At 40.4% G+C, this 20,697-nt stretch overlaps 2 protein-coding genes across 6 annotated transcripts in view; both read left to right on the top strand.

The window, feature by feature from the left end:
* Positions 1–3,250, top strand: part of ubac2 (UBA domain containing 2) — a 28,806-nt gene extending 25,556 nt beyond the window's left edge. For both annotated transcript variants that reach the window (XM_053615483.1, XM_053615482.1), the window contains exon 9: positions 1,402–3,250. In XM_053615483.1, the coding sequence (XP_053471458.1) occupies positions 1,402–1,509 (108 nt within the window). In that variant the 3' untranslated portion in view covers positions 1,510–3,250. The remainder of the gene's footprint in view (positions 1–1,401) is intronic.
* Positions 3,251–7,353: 4,103 nt separating this feature from the next.
* LOC128602130 (transformer-2 protein homolog alpha-like) lies at positions 7,354–16,110 on the top strand. 4 transcript variants are annotated; one of them, XM_053615704.1, is made up of 8 exons: positions 7,354–7,508; positions 9,872–10,584; positions 10,967–11,114; positions 12,830–13,018; positions 13,150–13,265; positions 13,994–14,137; positions 15,405–15,478; positions 15,760–16,110. In XM_053615704.1, exons 2-8 carry the CDS (start codon positions 10,388–10,390, stop codon positions 15,768–15,770), a joined length of 879 nt encoding a protein of 292 aa, XP_053471679.1. In that variant the 5' UTR covers positions 7,354–7,508; positions 9,872–10,387; the 3' UTR covers positions 15,771–16,110. The 4 variants fall into 4 exon arrangements, with proteins under 4 accessions (XP_053471679.1, XP_053471676.1, XP_053471680.1 ...); XM_053615701.1 differs by having other exon boundaries at positions 7,355–7,508; positions 10,445–10,584; XM_053615705.1 differs by having other exon boundaries at positions 7,362–10,138; positions 10,445–10,584.
* The last annotated feature ends 4,587 nt before the right edge of the window (positions 16,111–20,697 follow it).

The raw sequence follows: 20,697 nt of genomic DNA, 5'->3' as shown, positions 1-20,697 counted from the left end.
TTCGTTACCGTAGAAACGATAATGTATTATTATGAGTGGATTATTATGGTATACGGCTGTACATCATCAAGAAAGGATGAAAACCAATCCAAAGACAATTCTCTTACAAATAATTATACATAAAGTATTGCCCAGTGTTTCTGACATATGAGTTGTAGTGTTCTTGGTGTGGTTTTAACCTCTAGGTTCAATTTCAGTCATCAGATTTCTCTCACTTACCAATAAGCTGCCAACTTGCGACACATTTTCAGAAAGAGAATGATAACATGAATGATTAGTATCTTTGGTGATGTACGTGGACGTTTCAAAACACCAGCATAACATCCTGTCTGGTTGGTATGATGAACTGGTATGTGGATTGGATTTCTACAGATTGGCGTCTGCACTGCTGGTGTATCTTCGGAAAAGGTGTGACGGTAACGGGAAATGCACACGTATAGCATACCTCAGCGTTGCCTTAATGTTTTTGCTCAACGTTGTGTATTTTTTTTTAAAAAAACAACAACAACAGAGCAAGTGTTACAGAATGAATAATGTCTGGCACCTTATTTAGTGCGAATGCAGATGTGAAAGTTTTTAGAGGACTTTCCCCTCAGTCTTGTTTATATATTTGACTTGCAGACGTCTTCATGCGAGCACAGATTATAACTCGATACGTTCACAGTTCCAATTAAGTTTTTATTATTTGCATGGCCGTTAAGAAATGACGATAAGCGAAAGAAGTCTTGAGTCATAGTTGAGTGAGTAATGAATGATGAGCTCCTGCTGCTCAACCTGTGCTCAAAGTGAAAGACAGGGTTGATCGAATTACTAAATTAGAGGAAAGTGAATGAATATCGAATAGAGGACAGGGTTCACGGCTGAATCGTCCTTCAGGTGTTGTGATTTTATACCGGAGTTAAATGATTAAGCTAAACGGTTTTGTTATATCAGTGTAAACAATGCACTGGGCGTCCATTTGGGATTTTGGCCAAGACGCGCCATATGACGTCATCACAACTCCGCCAAAGCCCTCTTCAATTTATGTGTGTCGAACATGAGTACAGCTAAAAGGTCTCATTTAGCAACAAACATCACCGTGAAAGACTGGGCAAAACAATTCCGTGCAATTTTGCGATCTCTCCAATTCAAGTAGTTTTCCGCAAAAAAAAATGTACCAAACACTCTGCAAGTCACAAATAAATAAATAAAAAGCTGCAGCAAAATCAAGCATTTTGGCCACAACAATCGCAAAAAAATCACTCTGTGAAATCCTTTACAGACTGTGAAATGTGGTATTATTTTGATCGAATCTGGCAGTGTGGAGGGTTTTGTAAAATTCTGTAAGGTCTCTCACATCTCCAACATCGGAAGAATTCCATAACTCTTCCTAAACTCTGCTTCGATCCTCTTGGTGTCCAGGTGGCGAGGCTGATGGAGATGGGTTTCTCCAGACTGGACGCTCAGGAAGCTCTCCGAGCATCCAACAACGACATCAACATGGCCACCAACTTCCTGCTCCAGCACTGAGGCTGAGCGTCACAGGGCGGAGCAGACGGAAACGGCGCTGCAGCGACTGGAAAACACGACGCACGGACACTACGTCGGAAGACTGGAACAGTAACATATTGTCTGGAGCTAGTGGTGTCAATTCCTCTCAAACCGCTCTGTGATTGGGTGGTGAGGAGCCGCCGAAGCTGCCGCTACTGTTTCCTGCCGACTCCAGCAGAATAGAGCCGGGATGGTGGCAGAGGACGGCACGGTATTACGTCAGGGCTTGCGTTCTCTGGCCTCGCCGTCCCTCTACAACCTCCAGCACTGCACATTCTTATTAATAAGCCCACGTATAGTGGCGATGATGATGATGATGATGATGATGTGATTGAAGAGTCTTAAAAGGAAATCGAGACCTCATAAAAAGACTCATATTTAGACATAGTTGTGGACTAGTGTGTTGTTTTGAAGAATTTTAAACTTGTGGGACTTTACAGTTAGAGGAATAATTTGCGCAATTTTTGTTCGCCATGTTTCTTAGTTTTGTTCAGGAGGCTAATATAGATAAATAAACGGAAGTCAATGTCACCCAAAATCTGTTCAACTACAGTCATCTACACTCATTTATACCTTTTAATATGTACAGTATCGTTTACCCAGAAAGGTGTGTGTGTAGTGTACTATGAACGCTTTACTCTAAAAGGTCATTACAGTTCAATGACTGACTTTAAAGGTGCACTATATCCATATTTCCAGGTGAAAATAAAAAGTATATATTAAAGATGCAAAACAAATGGGTACAACAACTGCGAGAACTAAATGTACAGTTTGCTACCCGTATAAACCCGAACAAAACTTTCACCTTATATCATTTTTGACAACCAGAATCCTCCAGATTCTTGGACAACCATGTTTTTTTTTCTGTTGTTGTTTATTTTACCCCCCCTTCCATATTTATATCAAATGACCGATACCAAATGTGGGGAACGAAAGCTAATACGTGTTTCTTCTGAGACGTGACAACTCCATCTTATCAAATTCCATCACACGGCAAAGTAAGACACTCTGAGGAAAGCGCAATCTGCCTTCTCGAGCTCACAGATTCCCACGATTGGCTTGTGTCACTCTGATTGATTGACAGATGAGAGAGAGAATCCCTCCCACCCAAAGAGAATGGTCAATTTTTGCTCCCTTTGCCACCCGTTGATGGCTGTGGCATCATCAGGATTCGAACTCGCCGTCTCCCAATGATGATGGCGTGAACTACGTTGTTCGAAGCACGTTACAGTATATGAAGATTTGGGTGTGTGTTTATGGAAATGATCTTGGGTGAGATTTCATCCCATTATTGTTTGCTACATTAGCCTCATAACTCCAGTACAAAACACGAAGCAGATATCGAACATGTTCTGTGAACGGGGGGAAATTGTGTACATTTTTGGTTTTTCATCAAACAGTCCCTGGCTCTGCCTGTTCTTTGTGAAACCTTCAAAACGAAGCATAAGCTCGTAAATTCAAACCTTGTGAATAATGTATGTTGACGTGACATAACCAGGTTAATAATTACCATGTGATTATTCATGATTAATTCATAATCATTTAAAGTAAGTATTGTGTTAGAATATGACCGTCATTAAAGGAGTCGCTTTGGTGAGGACTAAAATGTACACAGTTTTCCATTTACGCAAATGAGACGTATTTTTTTTGGCTGATGTTTGTGACCGCTGGTTTTACTGGAGGTGAAAGTCTAGCTAACAAATAATAAAAATCTATCTCAGCCAGAGTCTTTTCTGTGAACATCCGCCTCACACCACATCCAGTTCTTTAGAAATCTCAGCTACTCTTACCGGAATCACCCCCCCTCCCCCTCTTCCCCCCCTTAAACCCCCCCCCCCTTTTCTTTAACGCAGTTTGGTACCATTTTGCCGTCTAGCCTCCGCCTCCCAAACCTCGAAGGTCAGATAACTGTATAGCTGAATGTGTAATTTTAGATTTAAATTTTGAAGTCTGCTGTTCTACAACAGCATTTATTTTATCAAGATTTCAGTGCTCATCAATGTCAGTACGGCAAGTGTATCTACACATTTGGGCATGTATTCATGCTAAAGATTTTGGGAGAGATGATGTAATGCTGTATCTCTAGTTTAAAAAAAAAAAAAAAAAAACAACTAAGGAAGGAGATGTCAGAAAGCAAACATTTTCAGCTGATTTACTACATCTGGGGAAAAGTTTAAAATTACATCAACTTCATATTTCAACAAACTATCCCTTTAATCCCAGCTGTTCAACATGATGTTGTAGATGTTGCATAAAACAAGATGCTCTTATTATTATTATTATTATTATTATTATTATTATTATCGCAATAATATGGGATTGTGAGCAGAAGTTGAGTGTCTGTCTAACAACATTCCTCTATTAAGTATTGTACAGCCACTGTCACTATTTTCTGTAAATTACTATTTAAAAACATCATTCTGACTCACTGGATTAAACAGTAATTCACCTAATAAACAGTAATTCGGTATTATCTCTCTCTACTCAGCCGCCTCACTTCAGATGACCGTCTCATGGATGAAATCTACTTCAGGACAAAATTTTCTAATTTTGAGTATAATATTTATATAATATAACTAATATTTATTGTGTTGGGTCTGTCTGTAATTTCACGTGTAATCCTCTTTAAAAAGTCATTTATGATGTTTTTCATTTCGATAATAAGATGACTGTGCAATGCTCCTGTTTTGCTAATATGGTGGCAGCGGATATGCTGCTCTAACAGACCATTAAAATCTCCCAAATTAAACCTACCTCTCCTTTAATACGGCTGTAAAGACTCGTTGCTTTTAGAACTGTGAGTTCTCCTCATCGCATCATTGCATTAAATCTCCATTGTTACTAAAGTACTGAGAGCAGCGCCGCTCTTTTAATTGGGAAATACTGACGCCTGCTGGTCATTTCATGGCACTGCATGATTACAGGTGGAAGAACCTTTTTTGCCTCGTCAAAACAACCACATCAGCTCCTGACGTTTGTCACTCAAATGACACCATAGATATTGAGCTTTTACCATTTTCTTTATTACTTTTAAATCTTATTGGAATTTTTTATTAATCCAATGATGCCATGTAATATCCATAAAAGTACTGCAAACAGCTAAACATGAGAGAAAAGTGAAGCAAGGAAGGTATGGAGGTCAAAACCTGCCAAAGAAAACAATAAATAATTAAATTGATAAATCAACATATTCCTGCATAAATAAATAAATATACAGGTCATCACATGTGTAAGGAGATAAATAATTAAAACAAAAAATAATAAAATAAATGGCTGTAGAAATGCAAAGATGAGAGGACAGTTTGTTATAGAATGGCACAGAATGGTATAAGGTAAGTTTGAGCACCTTTACAGTACTTGATATCACAAGTTTTGGGTCTGTGTTGTGTACATATTCATGAGTTTAGAACACGAACAAGCTGCAACAGAACAATCTGAGAGGTGTGATGCATTACTAGCATGAAAAGGTCAGAAGGAACAGTTGAGAGGACAAAAGGTCATGCCAACGATTTAAACCTGTTTTTCAACAGATTTGACTCACTAACGCAGGCTGAACCTCCACCTTTTCAACTCTCCCTATTCACACCTCCAAAGTGACTGTCTCTTTTCACACCTCAGTTACACCCTACTCTGCAGGCATCCCTGCAGCACCACAACATTGGAGCACAACAGCCACAGCCCGCCTCTTCTTACCAGCACACAACGCAAACACAGAGAACATCACTACACCTTCCACACCCAGGAAGACAGCATCGTCACCACCACCACCCCAGTCATCACGATCACAACCAGCCAGGTGAGACGGCAGCTCACTAAGACCTGGATTACCAAGGCCAAGGGCCCTGACAACATCAGCCTGAGGCTGCTTAAAGTTTGTGCAGAGCAGCTGGCAGGAGTGTTTTGGCGTCTTTTTGACCTCTCTCAGAGGCTGAAGAAGGTGCCTAAAGCCTCTGGTATACTTCGGTTTTTTAAGCGTACGCTAGAGTATGCGCCCAGTCGTACACATAACCTTTCAAAATATACTCCATTTGACATGTACACGTACACAACGGTCGACGCATGCGCATTACGACAACTTGCACTACCTCTCCTGGCCTACAGAAGTCAGTACAGAACTGTAAAGCAGGTCTTTACGTGTGAAGGATGACAATGAAGAAGAATAACAACAACGCGAAGAACGATGCTTGGGCAATCTCTCGCCATGAGTAGCATCCATATACAAATCCTTATTCACTTTAAGGCTAGAATTATACAAATGCGGGTACTTCCTTACCTGCACTCGTTTCCATCTCTTCCGTTTATTCTGTTTTTTCTTCAACTTCCTTGAGAATCAATGGCACTGGGCTACTGTTGACACCTTGTGGAACAACTAAATAGTGCTTAAGAATTAAATGTACGTGTGCTACCTGCGTGTACAAAGTGCATGCGGTTAAACAAATTGGCCAGCACGCATACTCTGCTGATGGCGAAATTTGCATCACGCGTATTGTATGCTGTTCCTAGTGTATGTGTAAAAAGCGAAGCATACTTTCTGCTTAAGAACTGGAAGACATCCTGCATGGTCCCTGTGCACAAGAAAGGACGTCCCAGCGCTCTGAACAACTTCAGGCCTGTGGCCTTAACATCACATGCAATGAAGACCCTTGAGAGCCTGGTTCTGCAGCACTTCAGGGCCATGGTACATGCCTGAGCTTGCACAAACCTGGAGAGGCCACAAAGCACTGTGAGGATCATGTTCTTTGACCTCTCAAGTGCTTTTAACATGGTCCAGCCACTGTAGCTGGCTGAGAAGCTCTCTGTGGTGTGGGTGGACCAGGACCTCATGGCCTGGATTAGAGACTACCTCACTGGCAGGCCACAGTATGTCAGGCTGCAAAGCTGCTTGTCAGACATAGTGACTAGCAACACTGGTGCACCCCAAGGAACTGTACTGTCACCATTCTTGTTCACCCTGTATACCTCTGACTTCTGATTTGATTCAGGAACGTGCCACCTACAGAAGTTCTCAGATGACTCCTCCATTATTGCTTGTATCACTAGAGGTGGTGGTGGACTTCCCACCTCTGTCACAATGTGGGGGGGGGGGGATAGTGGACAACAATTTTCACCAGGACACTGGGGTTTTACCCCTACACTTTTTGTAACAGTAAGTGTCCAGGGTTTAACGTCTCATCCAAAAGACTGTGCTGCTTTTACAGTATAGTGTCCCCCTCACTATACTGGGTCATTAGGCCCCATACCGTGAGCGCCCCCTGCTGGCCTCACTAATACCACTTCCAGCAGCAATCTTAGTTTTCCTCAGGAGGTCTCCAATCCAGGTACTGGTCAGACTCAACCCTGTTTAGCATTAGTGAGTCACCAGGCAAGAACTGCAGAGAGGCAACTGGACAGTGTGAAGCTAGTGACTGAGAAGAGGATGAGAGGGAAGCTGAAAGCTATCATGGACAATCCTTCTCATCCTCTCTATGCTGAGCTGAGGAGGCTCAGGAGCACATTCAGCCACAGATTCATCCAGCCACGTGCCTCAACACGCCTGGGGGGGGCTCTTTCGTGCCATCAGAATCTACAATTCCACAAAAAAGGCAGATAATTGGATACAATATGAGAAACATAAAATGGAAATAAAAAACAGTCCTAACCTAGTCCTATCCGGTGCGCATATAATGTACATGCGCATCGTGTGTAATTACACGCCTGAACAGTAGATGGCAGTCTGAATCATAAAAGCCGCCATTATGTACCCCACCCACTGGTTAAACCCGCCCTCTACGCGTTGATTGGTTCAACAAGGACCAAGCTACATGTATTGTCCAATCAGCGAGCTGCAGCCAACGCGCAGAAGGCGGAGCTTGAGGATACAGCTAGCTGGCTGTTCAGCTTGTAGCGCGAGGAGGGAAATTATATTTAATTTTCTCTGCTTGTTCATTTACAGATACAGATCCGCCATGAGCGACAACGAGAAGGAGTTTGTGGTGAAAGTACGTAAGGATAAGGTTTTTTTTGAGGGGGAAAAAATATTTTAAAACAGCGTGTTTAAGGACGTGTTTAACTGCGTTAAATCATTATTAGCGTAATATTGCTAGCTGAATAAACGGAATCCATTGTGAAAGACTTTAGCATTTTTTTTTGCAAGCTAGCTAATTAGCTACGTTTAATGGCGGTGCAATAACGACTCATCAATTCGCAGGTTATTATTTCAGCTAACGTTTCGCTGTTGATTTATTTAACTGATTAGCTGTTAATATTCACCACAGCGCCGAGGCCTAGCTGTGTAGCGTGTTCGCTTGTTAGCGTGTTAGCTTAGCTTTTATTGCGAGGCGTAAAGCTCTGTAGGCCTGTCCTTGTCGCTGGCTCAATCCCAACTTCTAAATCAGCCATATTCGAGGTCACTAGATAAGGCGTGGAAGCCATTCTTTTGCACACTATGTAGGGTTCCTACGTAGCGACCGAGTGGCTGTTTGGTATTCGGCCCCCATTGTGTTTCGGTTACCAAGAGTAACAGCTGCACACGTTTAAACACGAAATATTACAGACGATATCAGATAAATGTTACGTTTGTACAATACATTTTATAAAGTATTGTTAGTTGTCGCTTCTTATCACTGTAATTGTTGGGTATTAGGCAATTAAATTTAAAAAATGTCGAGTTTTTAAGGTAGTAACCAAATACCACGCGCTGGCGCCATTTAAAGGTTAAATAAAAAATAAATAAAAACCGTGTCTATTAATCCGATTTAAAAAAGCGTCCATAATGGCATTTAAACCATCCTTTAATTCTTTTTTTGTTTGTTTTTACGTTGAATTTATTTTAAACCAGATTAAAGTCTTTCGGTTTGGGTTTCATTTTAATTTTCTGCAGCTGACACGTTGAATTTTCCCAGTGGCTGAATGTAATAAATTTATTGTGGAAAATGACAGCACCTCGAAGGATAGTGTTTGTTTTTTTTTTTTTTAATGTTAGTGTTTATTCACAAGGGAAAGAAACCCGTATTAATTAATGATCATTCTTTAAGATTGCAGTGCTGAGAATGTGTGTTGTTTTTTTTTTCTGGCCAATCCAAAATGGTGGACAATCAGACTTTATCCCAGGTCAAAGGTTTAAAGGAAAACTCCACCCTGAAACACGGTATGTCTGGCTCTGTATTGAGATATTTGGCATGACTTTAGCAATTCCCGCACTAATGAGGTTTATTTTTAAGTTGGTGGTGTTATTAGCCGGCTGTGCCACAGTGACGTCACTCAGGGACACTAGCTACGTTTCCATCCACGTATTTCTGTGTGAATTTTGTTCTCTCGCTTTAACCCTGGTGCACACTGCTTCTCCTACTCCGTACGAGTCTTCTCGCGTGCGTCCGTTTTTCACGTCTTGACTGTCGTACAGTCCGACAATAATGACAACTGATATCCTACAGTGTGACGCGGCTTACACCGGGGATTGTGTTCGTACAGTCTGACAAGCAGCAGCTGCAAACTTCTATTAAAAACAGCCTGCACCCGTTTTTATTCGCAAACGCTTTGTGACGTTCCAGTTTTCCGCGTTAAGTTAAAGTCACAACGTGGATGGAAACATAGCTGTAGTAATTGCTATAGCGTGGTTATATTGGTGTTTGATGGCAGAAACATTTCAACAAAAGCAACAGGTTAGTTCCTATGAATAAATAAAGCAAGATCCTTTTTTTTTTTCTTTTCTTTTCTCGCAATTTTCCAACACGGACGTAGAAGTGGTGGAAACAGGAAACGCTGGGCTCGAAGGCACAGAATGCCGTTACAGTGAAGGCGAGGCTCACTAGTTAACGGTCTACAAGATGAGGATGGCGTGGGAGATGAAGCTTGGGATGTTGATCTGTTTGAAGAGGTGTGAGAGCCGGACAGACTAAAGGATTAATGTACTGCTCCGTCTGTCTCTTTAGGTAGATAAGAAGCCGGGATGAATCCCACTGGACAGGGCGGCGTTGATCGTATTAAAAATATAAATAAGAATTACATTTCAACTTTTAAACAAAACAAAAAAAACTAACGTTGCAGTTTCTTTCCAAAATAAATATGCCAAGAAAGTTAAGTAGTTCAGGGTGGATTTTTCTTTTAATCCGAGGTAAATTGGGTGGTCCAGCAAAACTTTAAAACTTGCACTGTTTAGATAAGTGCTCATTTGATCTGTTATAACATTTTATGCATTTTTTTAAAAAGGTAGTGTAACATTCAATTTGTAAGCTCTGTATATTGGCCTATAATCATCGTCTCTAAATTGATTTTTTTATTTTCATTTTTTTTAACTAATGTTACATTTTCACCCACATGCCTACTACACGGACTTTACCCTTTTCTTGTTTTTCCTATTAAGGTTAAGATGGGAAGAATGAAAAAGGTGGCCGAAGTCGAATGTTGTTTAAATGAGGCTGAATTTTGCGAGTGCATGCTAATTCTGTGTGGCCAGAAGTTCTGAGACGTTCCCCTCATGTAGAGTGTTGTCACTTTGGAAGCAATGAATGGTTGAAGATGAAGTACAGAAGTCAGAATAAGAAACAGAAGAAAAGAAGAACAGAATGTTGGTTGAAGTTATGAAGTTAATCTCAGAAGTGTTCGGGTGGATAAGATGAAGGAGGGCTAAGTAATGTGCATTAGTCTGTTTCTGTTTGAATATCAACTCTTTCATTAAAGTTTGCATGCTACTCTTTCTGTCATAAAGACAACGCATTGTAAACGATATCCTAATGTTAGTCAGTGTTTTGTTTATTTAAAAAAAAATAAATAAAATAAAAAACTCCTTCATGATGCAATGGAATTTAAACCGACTCCAGCTTTAACAAGTCTGTTTGTCAACATGATTAGTCAATAAGAGGTCTGGGGTCATGACTTGATGCATGGGAGGTTCTCGCTCTGGTTCTGTTGTTCTCATTTGGTTTGGATTGTGCAGGAGTCCCGCTCTCGGAGTGTGAGTCCCAGAGGCTCCGTGAAGTCGACCAGCAACTCGCCAGGAAGATCTAAGGATGGCTCCCACCGCTCCCGCTCCAGATCCAAGTCTCGCTCCAGGTCCAGGTCGAAGTCCAGGTCCAGGTAATGATCTTTCTTTATACCTCGCATGTCTCTTAATGGGAGGGGAGGAGGAGACAAAGGTATTTTGCGTTTGTGTTGACGGACAAAGCACGGTGCCGAACATTGCCAAGTTAATATCTTTCATCATATCATGTAGGCTATACTTAAGTTTCTCTTTTTAAAAAAATAAATAAATAAAACTAAGTGTTTTGTGTTCTCATTTGAGCAGACAAGCTAACTGATATGTTCGTTGCATTCGTAACGAAAGTGTAAAGACCCGGGGAAACGTTGCAATTCTTCAGATTAATGTTTGCTGCTTCGTGAAAAATGGAGACGCGTATTCTTCAGACGATGAATGAGTGGGGTTTTTTAAAAACAAAACCTGTTTTTCTCTCTCACACAGGTCCCGTTCCCACCGGAGCTCTCGCCGTCGTCACTCACGCTCACGCTCTCGCAGACGCCACTCGCGCAGCCGCTCGTACAGTCGCGAGTACCGACGCAGCCGCAGCCACTCACCCATGTCCAATCGCAGACGGCATGTCGGCAACCGGGTACGAACCTCCTGTATCTCTCTCTCTAACACACACAACACACACACACCACTATCATACTGTGATTACTCATCTCACACACTCCCAGTTCCTTTTATATTACACAACACACCCAACAGAGGAAATATTTGGAACGACAACATTTCAACTGGGAATGGCTGGCGTTTTTGTTTCCTGGTGGTTTTGACAAAAGTTTAGAGCCCTGTTTAAAACAACGATAAGATTGTAATAAGGATTAGTCATTTTCTCAAAGGCAAACAGGAGAAAACGAAAACAAACTGCGTGTAGCGTGTCTTTGAAAGGAGTAAACGACGTGAACTCTGAAACAGAAGCAGACTTCAGCTTCTGGGATTCGGGCGATGTCGTGTAGCACTGCCGCTTCCAACGAACGAGTGGGATCTCGAGCGGAGCAACGGTCTTAGATGAGTGTCCAATCTTATCCGGAAAGGGTCGGTGTGGGTGAAGGTTTTTCATTCCAACCGAGCAAAAGCCTGAGTCTATTGGAAGCCAAGATCAACCGATTGTAAACAGGTGGAATTGGGTGTGGCTCCTGCTTGACTGGAATGAAAACCTGCACCTACACCCGCCTTTTGCGGAGAAGATCGGATACCCCGGTTTAAGATTTCGCTTCGTCATCCAGAGAGCGAATCCAAAAAGCATAATTGCACACTTATGATCTCTTAAAGCCCAAGTGTTTGGTGGTTTAAAATAACAGTGCACGGAAATAAATGTCATGATAAATCAACATGGAAACTAGGGCTGTGCGATTAATCGGATTTTTGATTTCAATTACGGCCTTCCACGATTCTCGTTTTGTCTTTTTAAAAACCGCGCGACATTTTTCTTTACAGTGGTGCGCTTTTGCCTTTCCCCGAAAGGCCAAGCTCGCTCCCCGCCAGGCTGTGGCATTTTTAGTTCAGCTCAAGCCGAGATGACAGAAAAGGGAGCCTTTGGTTGACAAGAAAGATAAAACTGTTTCAGCCGTTTGGAAACAATTTGCTTTCAAAGAGTCCGACGTGGAACAAAAACGAATAACGTTTGGTATCATTGGAAAGCTCATTTCTCCTAGCGTCGTGACAGCTGGTCTAAATACGCTCACTTCCTTTCTAGAGCTCACTAATAGTGAGACACTACAGGAGAAAAACAGGAGACAGAATTTCATTGGCTAAGGAACTTGGAAAGTACATTTCTGGGTACGCGATTCGCTGAAATGCGTCACGTCACGTGACGTGCTCCGCCAGCTTACAGGCGAGACATCAATACAGTGGAAACATGCAGAAGGCACAAATTTTGTGCAAAAGCATTAAAAAAAAACAAAAAAAAACAAATGTAAGCAGCTATCCATAGCTTGAATAAGTAAGGAAAGTACATGTAGTGGTATAGTGATTTCATTTATTTTTATTCTTACATTATTTGTGTGTGTTATTTGAGCTCAGTAAATGCATGATTATTATTTTATTTATTTATTACGTTCAATAAATGCATGCTGTTTCCACAGTCAATTAGTAATTGTATTTAATAATCGTGATTACCACTGCTGCTGGGATGCTTTCCAAACCTCAGTATCAACTGATTTTATTTGCTTTAGAATATATTAGCCAGGTATTTGGGGAGAACCAGTTCCCAGACATTTATTTTTAAAAAAATGTATTTGTTGCTACTTCATTTGAATGCTCTTGGTAAGGTAATAAAACTCCTCTGCTTTCGTCTTGTAGGCGAACCCTGACCCCAACTGTTGCCTGGGTGTGTTCGGCCTGAGCCTGTACACCACCGAGCGCGACCTCCGAGAAGTGTTCTCCAAATACGGCCCCCTGTCCAACGTCAGCATCGTGTACGACCAGCAGTCTCGCCGCTCACGCGGTTTCGCCTTCGTCTACTTCGAGAACAAAGAGGACTCCAAGGAGGTGTGTGTGTGTGTGTGTTCCAGAGGATGAGCTGCTGCTGCTTTATATTTTTTTTTTTGTGTGTGATTTGTGTTAAAGCAGATGCACAGTTCTGTCTGTTACTCTAAACTGTTTTGCTGTTACGTTTTCAGGCTAAAGAGCAAGCTAACGGCATGGAGCTGGACGGCCGGCGTATCCGAGTGGACTTTTCCATCACCAAGAGACCACACACCCCCACACCTGGGATTTACATGGGACGGCCAACCTAGTGAGTGTACATTACGTTACGCGTATCGCACTGATCTAGGACAGGATCCTCAATTTAACTGTGTCACGAGAGGCAAGTATTGCAGCAGTAGAGACATCAGCGCTATTTTTAACGGAACAGTTTTAATGTCGAGTGCTCTGTTGTCTCGGGGGTGAACAGCAATTGTTTTAAATAAAATAAAAACCCTTCAAGCCTTTTTCATTCACAAACTGACCTCTGCTGAAATTATTGCTGTTTGTGGTGCTTTTGTAAACGGTAATTTGTAAGTTGTCATCATTTCCCACCTTGGCACATTCAACATGTAAAGTAGGAAAGAACACAAGTGCTTTCACGGAAGCGTATCTCTCTCCTGAGAACATGTTTTGGACTGAAATCGCTGCACAGCGGACTATATCGAGTAGCGTTAGCAACACGATAACCAGCTAACGTCGGTCATGAGCGCTAACGTTGCCGTTGACGACGGTTACCTTCTCAACACAGATTTAATCAAGTAACGTGGCTGTATATAAATTGATCTGCAGCCAGTACTGCTCGAAACTAACTTAAAAGTAGAGAAGGGTTTTCTTTACACTGTTCATTGTGAGTGGCCATGTTGAAAGGCTTTAAAAAAAAACCCACAAAAACTTCTATATATCTAACTTTGGCCTTGCTGCAGTACATTTACACTTGTATGGAGATCCTCTTCATCCCTTTTCTCTCCATTTTCTCCTTTCTTCGTGTGCAAACAGTGGGGGGGGTGGTGGCGGCGGCGGCGGAGGAAGACCCAGCACGTCCTCCAGTCGCTCCAGAGACTGCTACGATCGGGGCTACGACCGCGGCTACGACCGAGGATACGACCGCTACGACGATCGGGAATACTACAAATCTTACAGGTCAGAGAGTGCAGCAGCAGGGTGTTAGCGTTTGTGTAGTGTTAGGGAACCTTTCCTGTCTTATTGTCGTGTTCCAGATCTTGGTACAGTATGAGAATCGTAACGTTATCAAAGTCCGAGACGCTGTTTGTTTTTTTGGTTTTGTTTTTTTTGCTGTAAAATTCAAGTTAGGAAATTCACTAAAGCCGTGTTTAACTAAAACAGTTAATGACCAGATTTTATTTTGCCATACAAAATTATAGCCCAAGTTGTGTGTTATTATATTATTGGTCGTCTTTCATACACTATATGGCCATAAGTTTGTGGACACCTGACCATCACACCCTTTATATAGTTCTTCCTCAAACTATTACCACAAAGTTGGTTTTTCACTTTTTTGAAGAAGGCCAGAAAAGGCTTTGTGGATATACACTACCAGTCAAGTTTAGACACACTCAATCTTTTTTTATTTATTTTCCCACATTTTAGAATAGTAATAGTCATCAAAACTCTGGAATAACACAAACGGAACGATGGGAATTATGTTGTGATAAAAAAAATCCAAATTAATTTAGTATTTTAGCATCTTCAAAGTAGACGCTCTTTTTGTCTAGAATTTCCAGAAATGTATTCTTGGCGTTTTCTCGACCGATTTCTTGAGGAATTTCCTTGAGATGCTTTTTAAACAGTATTAAAGGAGTTCACACCGACGCTGGAATCTTATCGGCTGCTTTTCAGAATATTTCGCTCAGAGTCGTCCGTTTAAAATATAAAGATTTTTTTTGTAAATAAAATGTTAGTTTTCTAATGAAAGAAATGAACACGTCGGCACGATTATATTTTTGTCTACAACACCGATTTCACACATTTAATCACACACCTTCAGATCAAAAGCTTTTTAAGATCATGAGAAACATTTCAGCCGAGTGTCCACAAACTTATGTTAAGGCTTGTGGAGAGTGTTTTGCTCTGATGATCATGAATAAGCAGAGGGGTTTTTGTTTGTTTGTTTTTTAATTGGAAACCCCAATATTCAGACTGAAAGAACAATAGTGTTCCTTTTGTTGAAGAATTTCTCTGACAAATTATAGTTGTGATTTATAAAGTTTGTGTGCACTCTTAAGCAGACACACGTTTAAATTCCTTCTTGTTTGACCTGTGGTGCACATTTTGATGCGATTTATATCAAAATATAAATATATTATATATGTATTGTATAAATATACTAATGTGTGTGTGTATATACACATTAGTCCTATGCTGACCTTTAAACTCTGTGTTCACGTAGGCGCAGGTCTCCTTCGCCCTACTACGGCCGTGGAGGATACAGATCCCGGTCCCGCTCACGGTCCTACTCGCCACGTACGTACACCCAGTGTGTGTGAAGCAATGTATTCGTTTAGAAGACAGTTACGTGACACTTTTAAGCTGTTGCACTCATCTGAAACGAACATAGGAAAGAATGTGGTGAATATTCTAGAGCAAACAGTCAGCAGGGAGTCGTCTAGTCTTGAAAATGTGTGACTCACAAGATGTGTGCATTTTTATTTTTTATTTTTTTCGTTTTCCCCACATGCTTCCGTCACTGCTGGAATTTGCCCAGGGTGTTTTATCCTAATGTTAATGTCTGTCTGCTCTGACAGGGCGCTACTGAGGAAGCCAGAGTTACTGAGTCTAATCGATGGAGGGGATTCTGTGCTCGTGGATGAGGAATAATGGAAGGATAGGAGTTTTAAGTTTTGGTGGGGTTTTTTTTTTTTTTTTTTTTTTGTATTTTAAATGCCATGCATGTTTGATTTAATAGTCTTTGTTTATGATGAGCTGTGCATCTTCTACTTGTGTTAGATTGGCTACAAGCCTCATTTGATGTTTAGCTATGTTGTAATACACCAGTGTGTCCCAGTCAAAATCATCATAAAATCCAACCAGCTGGGAAATCAGATGTAAATGCATATGTTGTCAATATCCAAGAAATAAACAGTATTTTACAACTGTTTTTGTATTCTTCCTTTGTTTAGGATTGGGTAGTAACGGTGACCACATGAGGGATCTAATATCAGAATTATTTCAATGATGAGAATGTTAGGGTCGAGCAAAACATTTTATCAGGAGGTCTCAACAGTGACATAAGAATGAAGAGAGAAACTTGTGTGTGTGTGTGTGTGTGTGTATAATATATAATATTATTTTTATATATATATAATATAAAAAATTACATGCACACATACTACCAGTGAAAAGTTTAGACATTCTCCACACACACACACCCCCCATTTTTTTTTTTATTATAATAATAAAGTCATCAAAACTCTGGAATAACACAAACGGAACTATGGGAATTATGTTGTGATTTAAATTTTTATTTTTATTTTTTTTTTATTTTTTTATTTTTTTTTTTAAATCAAAAAGACTAATATTTTAGCAACTTCAAAGTAGACGGCCTTTTTTCCTAGAATTTCCAGAAATGTATTCTTGGCATTTTCTCAACCGATTTCTTGAGGAATTTCCCTGAGATGCTTTTTAAACAGTATTAAAGGAGTTCCCAACGACGCTGGAATCTTATCGACTGCTTTTCGGAATATTTCGCTCCGAGTCGTCTGTTTAAAATAAGATTTTTTTTGTAAATGAAATGTTAGTTTTCTAATAAGAAATGAATACGTTGGCACGATTATATTTTTGTCTACAACACCGATTTCACACATTTAATCACACACCTTCAGGTCAAAAGCTTTTTAAGATCATGAGAAACATTTCAGTCGAGTGTCCACAAACTTCGCACGCACACACTCGCTCACTCTCTTAGAGACATATAGGCAGCAGCTGCATTAGTGGTTCCTAATTTTTGTGAGTCATGTTTTTAATTCCATTCTGGATTCATGCTGTGTTTCCCCTAAATACCAAACATTCGGCCCAGAGACACTTCACACCTCTTTTAAACGGCCATTGATGGTCCAAAATAATTCGCCTTAAGATTTTGATTAATAGCAAATAATCTGATCCAGGCAAAACCACAGGATTAACTGTCACTGTCACTGCTCTGCTCAGAAATGGTATATCTATCAAACCACCAGATCATATCTATAGTGGTCTCTTTACAGTGAGAAGCAGTGTAGAGGGCAGTGACACAATGTACAATAACAACGTATGGACTACAGTCAGTAATCATACACCTACAAAGTGTATGTCTACACAGTGTATGAATGAGTATCAAACTTTTTCCCCCTTGTTCCTTCTAATGGAGCTCCAGTGCAGACGAAACAGTGAGCCATCTGAGAGACCCTTCCAAAGCATCCACAATTTTGCAACTGCTGGAAGTCATTAAACACACAAAGACTAAACATAGCGTGTCTGACCGCAAGAGGCAACAACTTCTGGTATCATCACAGAGATGTCTATCTGAATGTGACTTAAATTAGAAGCGCACCATTGAGCTCGTTAAATTGTGGTATGTACAGTGCTGTGAAAAAGTATTTGCCCCAAACCTGATTTCTTCTGGTTTTGGGTACGTCTCATATTAATTTGTTTCCGAAATTAAAACAAAATTTAAGATGATACAAAGGGAACCTGAGTAAACACAAAATACAGTTTTTAAATGATAATGTTGTTTATTGAAGCAATACAGTTATCCAATACCAACTGAGCCTGTGTGAAAATGTATTTGCCCCCATAGTTACTAATTCCGCAAATCTGTGTAACTGCATTCACAATGGGGTTCAGCTGGATTAGACACAACCAGGCCTGATTACTGCAAACCCTGTTCAGTCAAATCAACACTTAAATAGAACTTTTTCAACAGCATGAAGCTGGTTAAAAGATCTTACCCAGTAACACACTACACTAAAATTGAGAGAAATTCCAGAAATTATGAGGAAGAAAGTGATTGAAGGGTTATAAAGCAATTTCAAAGGCTCTGGGACTCCAAAGAACCACAGTGAGAGCCATTATCTCCAAATGAAAAAACTCCGTACAGTAGTGAACCTTCCCAGAAGTGGCCGACCTTCCAGATTTCCTCCAAGAACACAGCAACGACGCATCCAGCAAGTCACAAAAGAGCCAAGGACAACATCAAAGGACCTACAGGCCTCTCTTGCATCAATAAAGGTCACTGTTCATGACTCCACTATCAGAAAGACACTGGGCAAAAATGGTATCCATAGAAGAGCAGCGAGGTGAAAACCACTGCTAACCCAGAAGAACATTAAGGCTTGTCTGAATTTTTCCAAGACACACCTTGATGATCCTCAGACCTTTTGGGAGAATGTTCTGTGGACTGATGAGTCGAAAGTGCAACTGTTTGGAAGACAGGTGTCCCGTAACATCTGGCATAAACCAAACACAGAATTCCACAAAAAGAACATCATACCTTCGGTCAAGCATGGTGGTGGCAGTGTGATGGTGTGGGGATGCTTTGCTGCTTCAGGGCCTGGGCAACTTGCAATAATTGAGGGAAACATGAATTCTGCTCTCTACCAGAAAATCCTAAAGGAGAATGTCCAGTCTTCAGTTTGTAAGTTAACTGAAGCCCAACTAGATTATGCAGCAAGACAATGATCCAAAGCATAGGAGTAAGTCCTGGTCCTAGAAGTAAGTCGGAAGTGTTTGGTTGCAGTTATTGCTGCTAAAGTTGGCACAACCAGACTTTAAGTTTAAGGGGGCAATTAGTTTTTCACGTGGGTGATAGGTGTTAGATAACTTTTTTTATTTATTTATTTTTTTTTACTGTATAGTGTGTTTACTCAGGCTGCCTTTGTTTTATGTTGTATTTTGTTTGACGATCTAAAACTATTTAGTATGAAATGTACACAAAAACAGAAGAAACCACAAAATAATTTTTCACAGCACTGTATTTTCTCCAGATATGAAGGAGAGAAAACATGCAGACAGAAATCAACTCATAGTAGCATCAGGAAGCCATGGGGTTATCCCAGGGAACAAAACATAGGGTGTCTGAAAAGAGGTAAATTACCTATATGTGATTTTGTAGTTATTATTTAATTATTATTAATTATTTAAGGTATAAAATGGCATTAGCATTGTACAAAAAGGTAGAGATAGTACTTCATAGTACTTCTCGGTACTCTCATTGGTTTCTGACTTTTGGACACCCTGTAAATTACTTTACAATATAATAATACCATTTGAATAGGGCTTATAGTAGCTGGTATAGAAACTTTGGTAAGCCACTGTGGCTTCTAAAAAACTGTCTGAATAATCAGTGTATCAACACAGTTTGTTCTTCTTGTTATATTTTATTCCTTCAGAATTGGGGAAATGCTGTAAGCCCACATCAGCATGTACTGGTGCATAGTATGTACTGGTGTAATATTTTACACAGCCCTAATCTGCCATTTCTGTTTTTGATGAAATAGTTTCTTTATGACATTTATTTTATCTAAGTCGTGTTAGTCCTATACAGATCAAACTAGAGAGACCAGTAATGAACGGTGGCTACATTACAACCTGAAGCTACACATTAAATATGTAAAAGTGTAAAACACTACCTACTGTACTCACTATAACAAAAAACAACAACAACAAGGGGCCTGTACTATGAAGCTGGTTTAGGTGGCTAGCCAGGTAACTTTCAGCTTAGTTTGTGCCAACCCTGGGTTTTAGGTACCATGAAAGTGGCTCGGCTTTTACCGGTGTTCATCGCCATAGTAACTTACACTCCATGGCTAACCTGCTCCGGGGCAGGTTAAGGTCTAGGTAAGAGAACTCATACCCAACTTGGACCAATCAGCTGTGAGCAAAGTGACCTATAATATAAGTGACGCGACTAATTCAACTCCCCAGCAAACTGTAAGAAGTGCACTTCACAGAGAAACATTTAATTAAAACAATTTACATTTATATTTAATGAAAGTACATGAAAGATGTTGGGGTTATAAGTTTTCAATCCGTTTATTCTCATTGTGCACCTATAAAAGTAAACTTAACTATTTATACAATCAGTAATGTTCCCGAGCTTTGGCAGCCACAATGGTGTCTCTTTTTGTGGTTAGTGTAGGTTTAAATTCCTCATATTTCCGCAAAATAATTTCTTGCTTTTCAACCAGAAGCATTCACACCTGCCATTGAATTGGTTTTGTCAACTTGAAACCAGTCCCATAACCCTAAGTGTGTTCAATTAGCTTCATGGTACAGGCCCCTAGTGTGCTGAGTTGTGCTTAAAATGGCATGCTTTTCTCCCATGGGAGAAGCATATGCATAGACAGCTCTCTGGTCTTCATGTTGGTTTATCCTTTTTAACAACAAATGCAGTCTTCACAGGTGAAACCCAGGGCTCAAACCAAGAGTAGACGTTCAGAGCTATTCATTTGTTAAACAGTCAATTTAACAGGGCACACCTGGGTAACAAGGAACACCTGCCAGTCACGTGTTCCAATATTTCTGTTCACTTGAAAAAATGGGTGGGTTCAAACAAAAGGTGCCATGTTGTTTAACACACCGAGATGTAAATATGAGGACATGAAAGTTGATAATCTGATCTATCGTCTCATATTTATCTCAAACCCAAATGTTTTCAATGTTTAGTGAAAAAACAATAGAGTTGGCATGGCTTTTTCAATACTTTCAGA

Source organism: Ictalurus furcatus, chromosome 26, assembly GCF_023375685.1.
Source record: "Ictalurus furcatus strain D&B chromosome 26, Billie_1.0, whole genome shotgun sequence".
In the NCBI taxonomy this organism is placed as follows: domain Eukaryota; kingdom Metazoa; phylum Chordata; class Actinopteri; order Siluriformes; family Ictaluridae; genus Ictalurus; species Ictalurus furcatus.
This window is presented reverse-complemented; position numbering and strand designations above follow the sequence as displayed.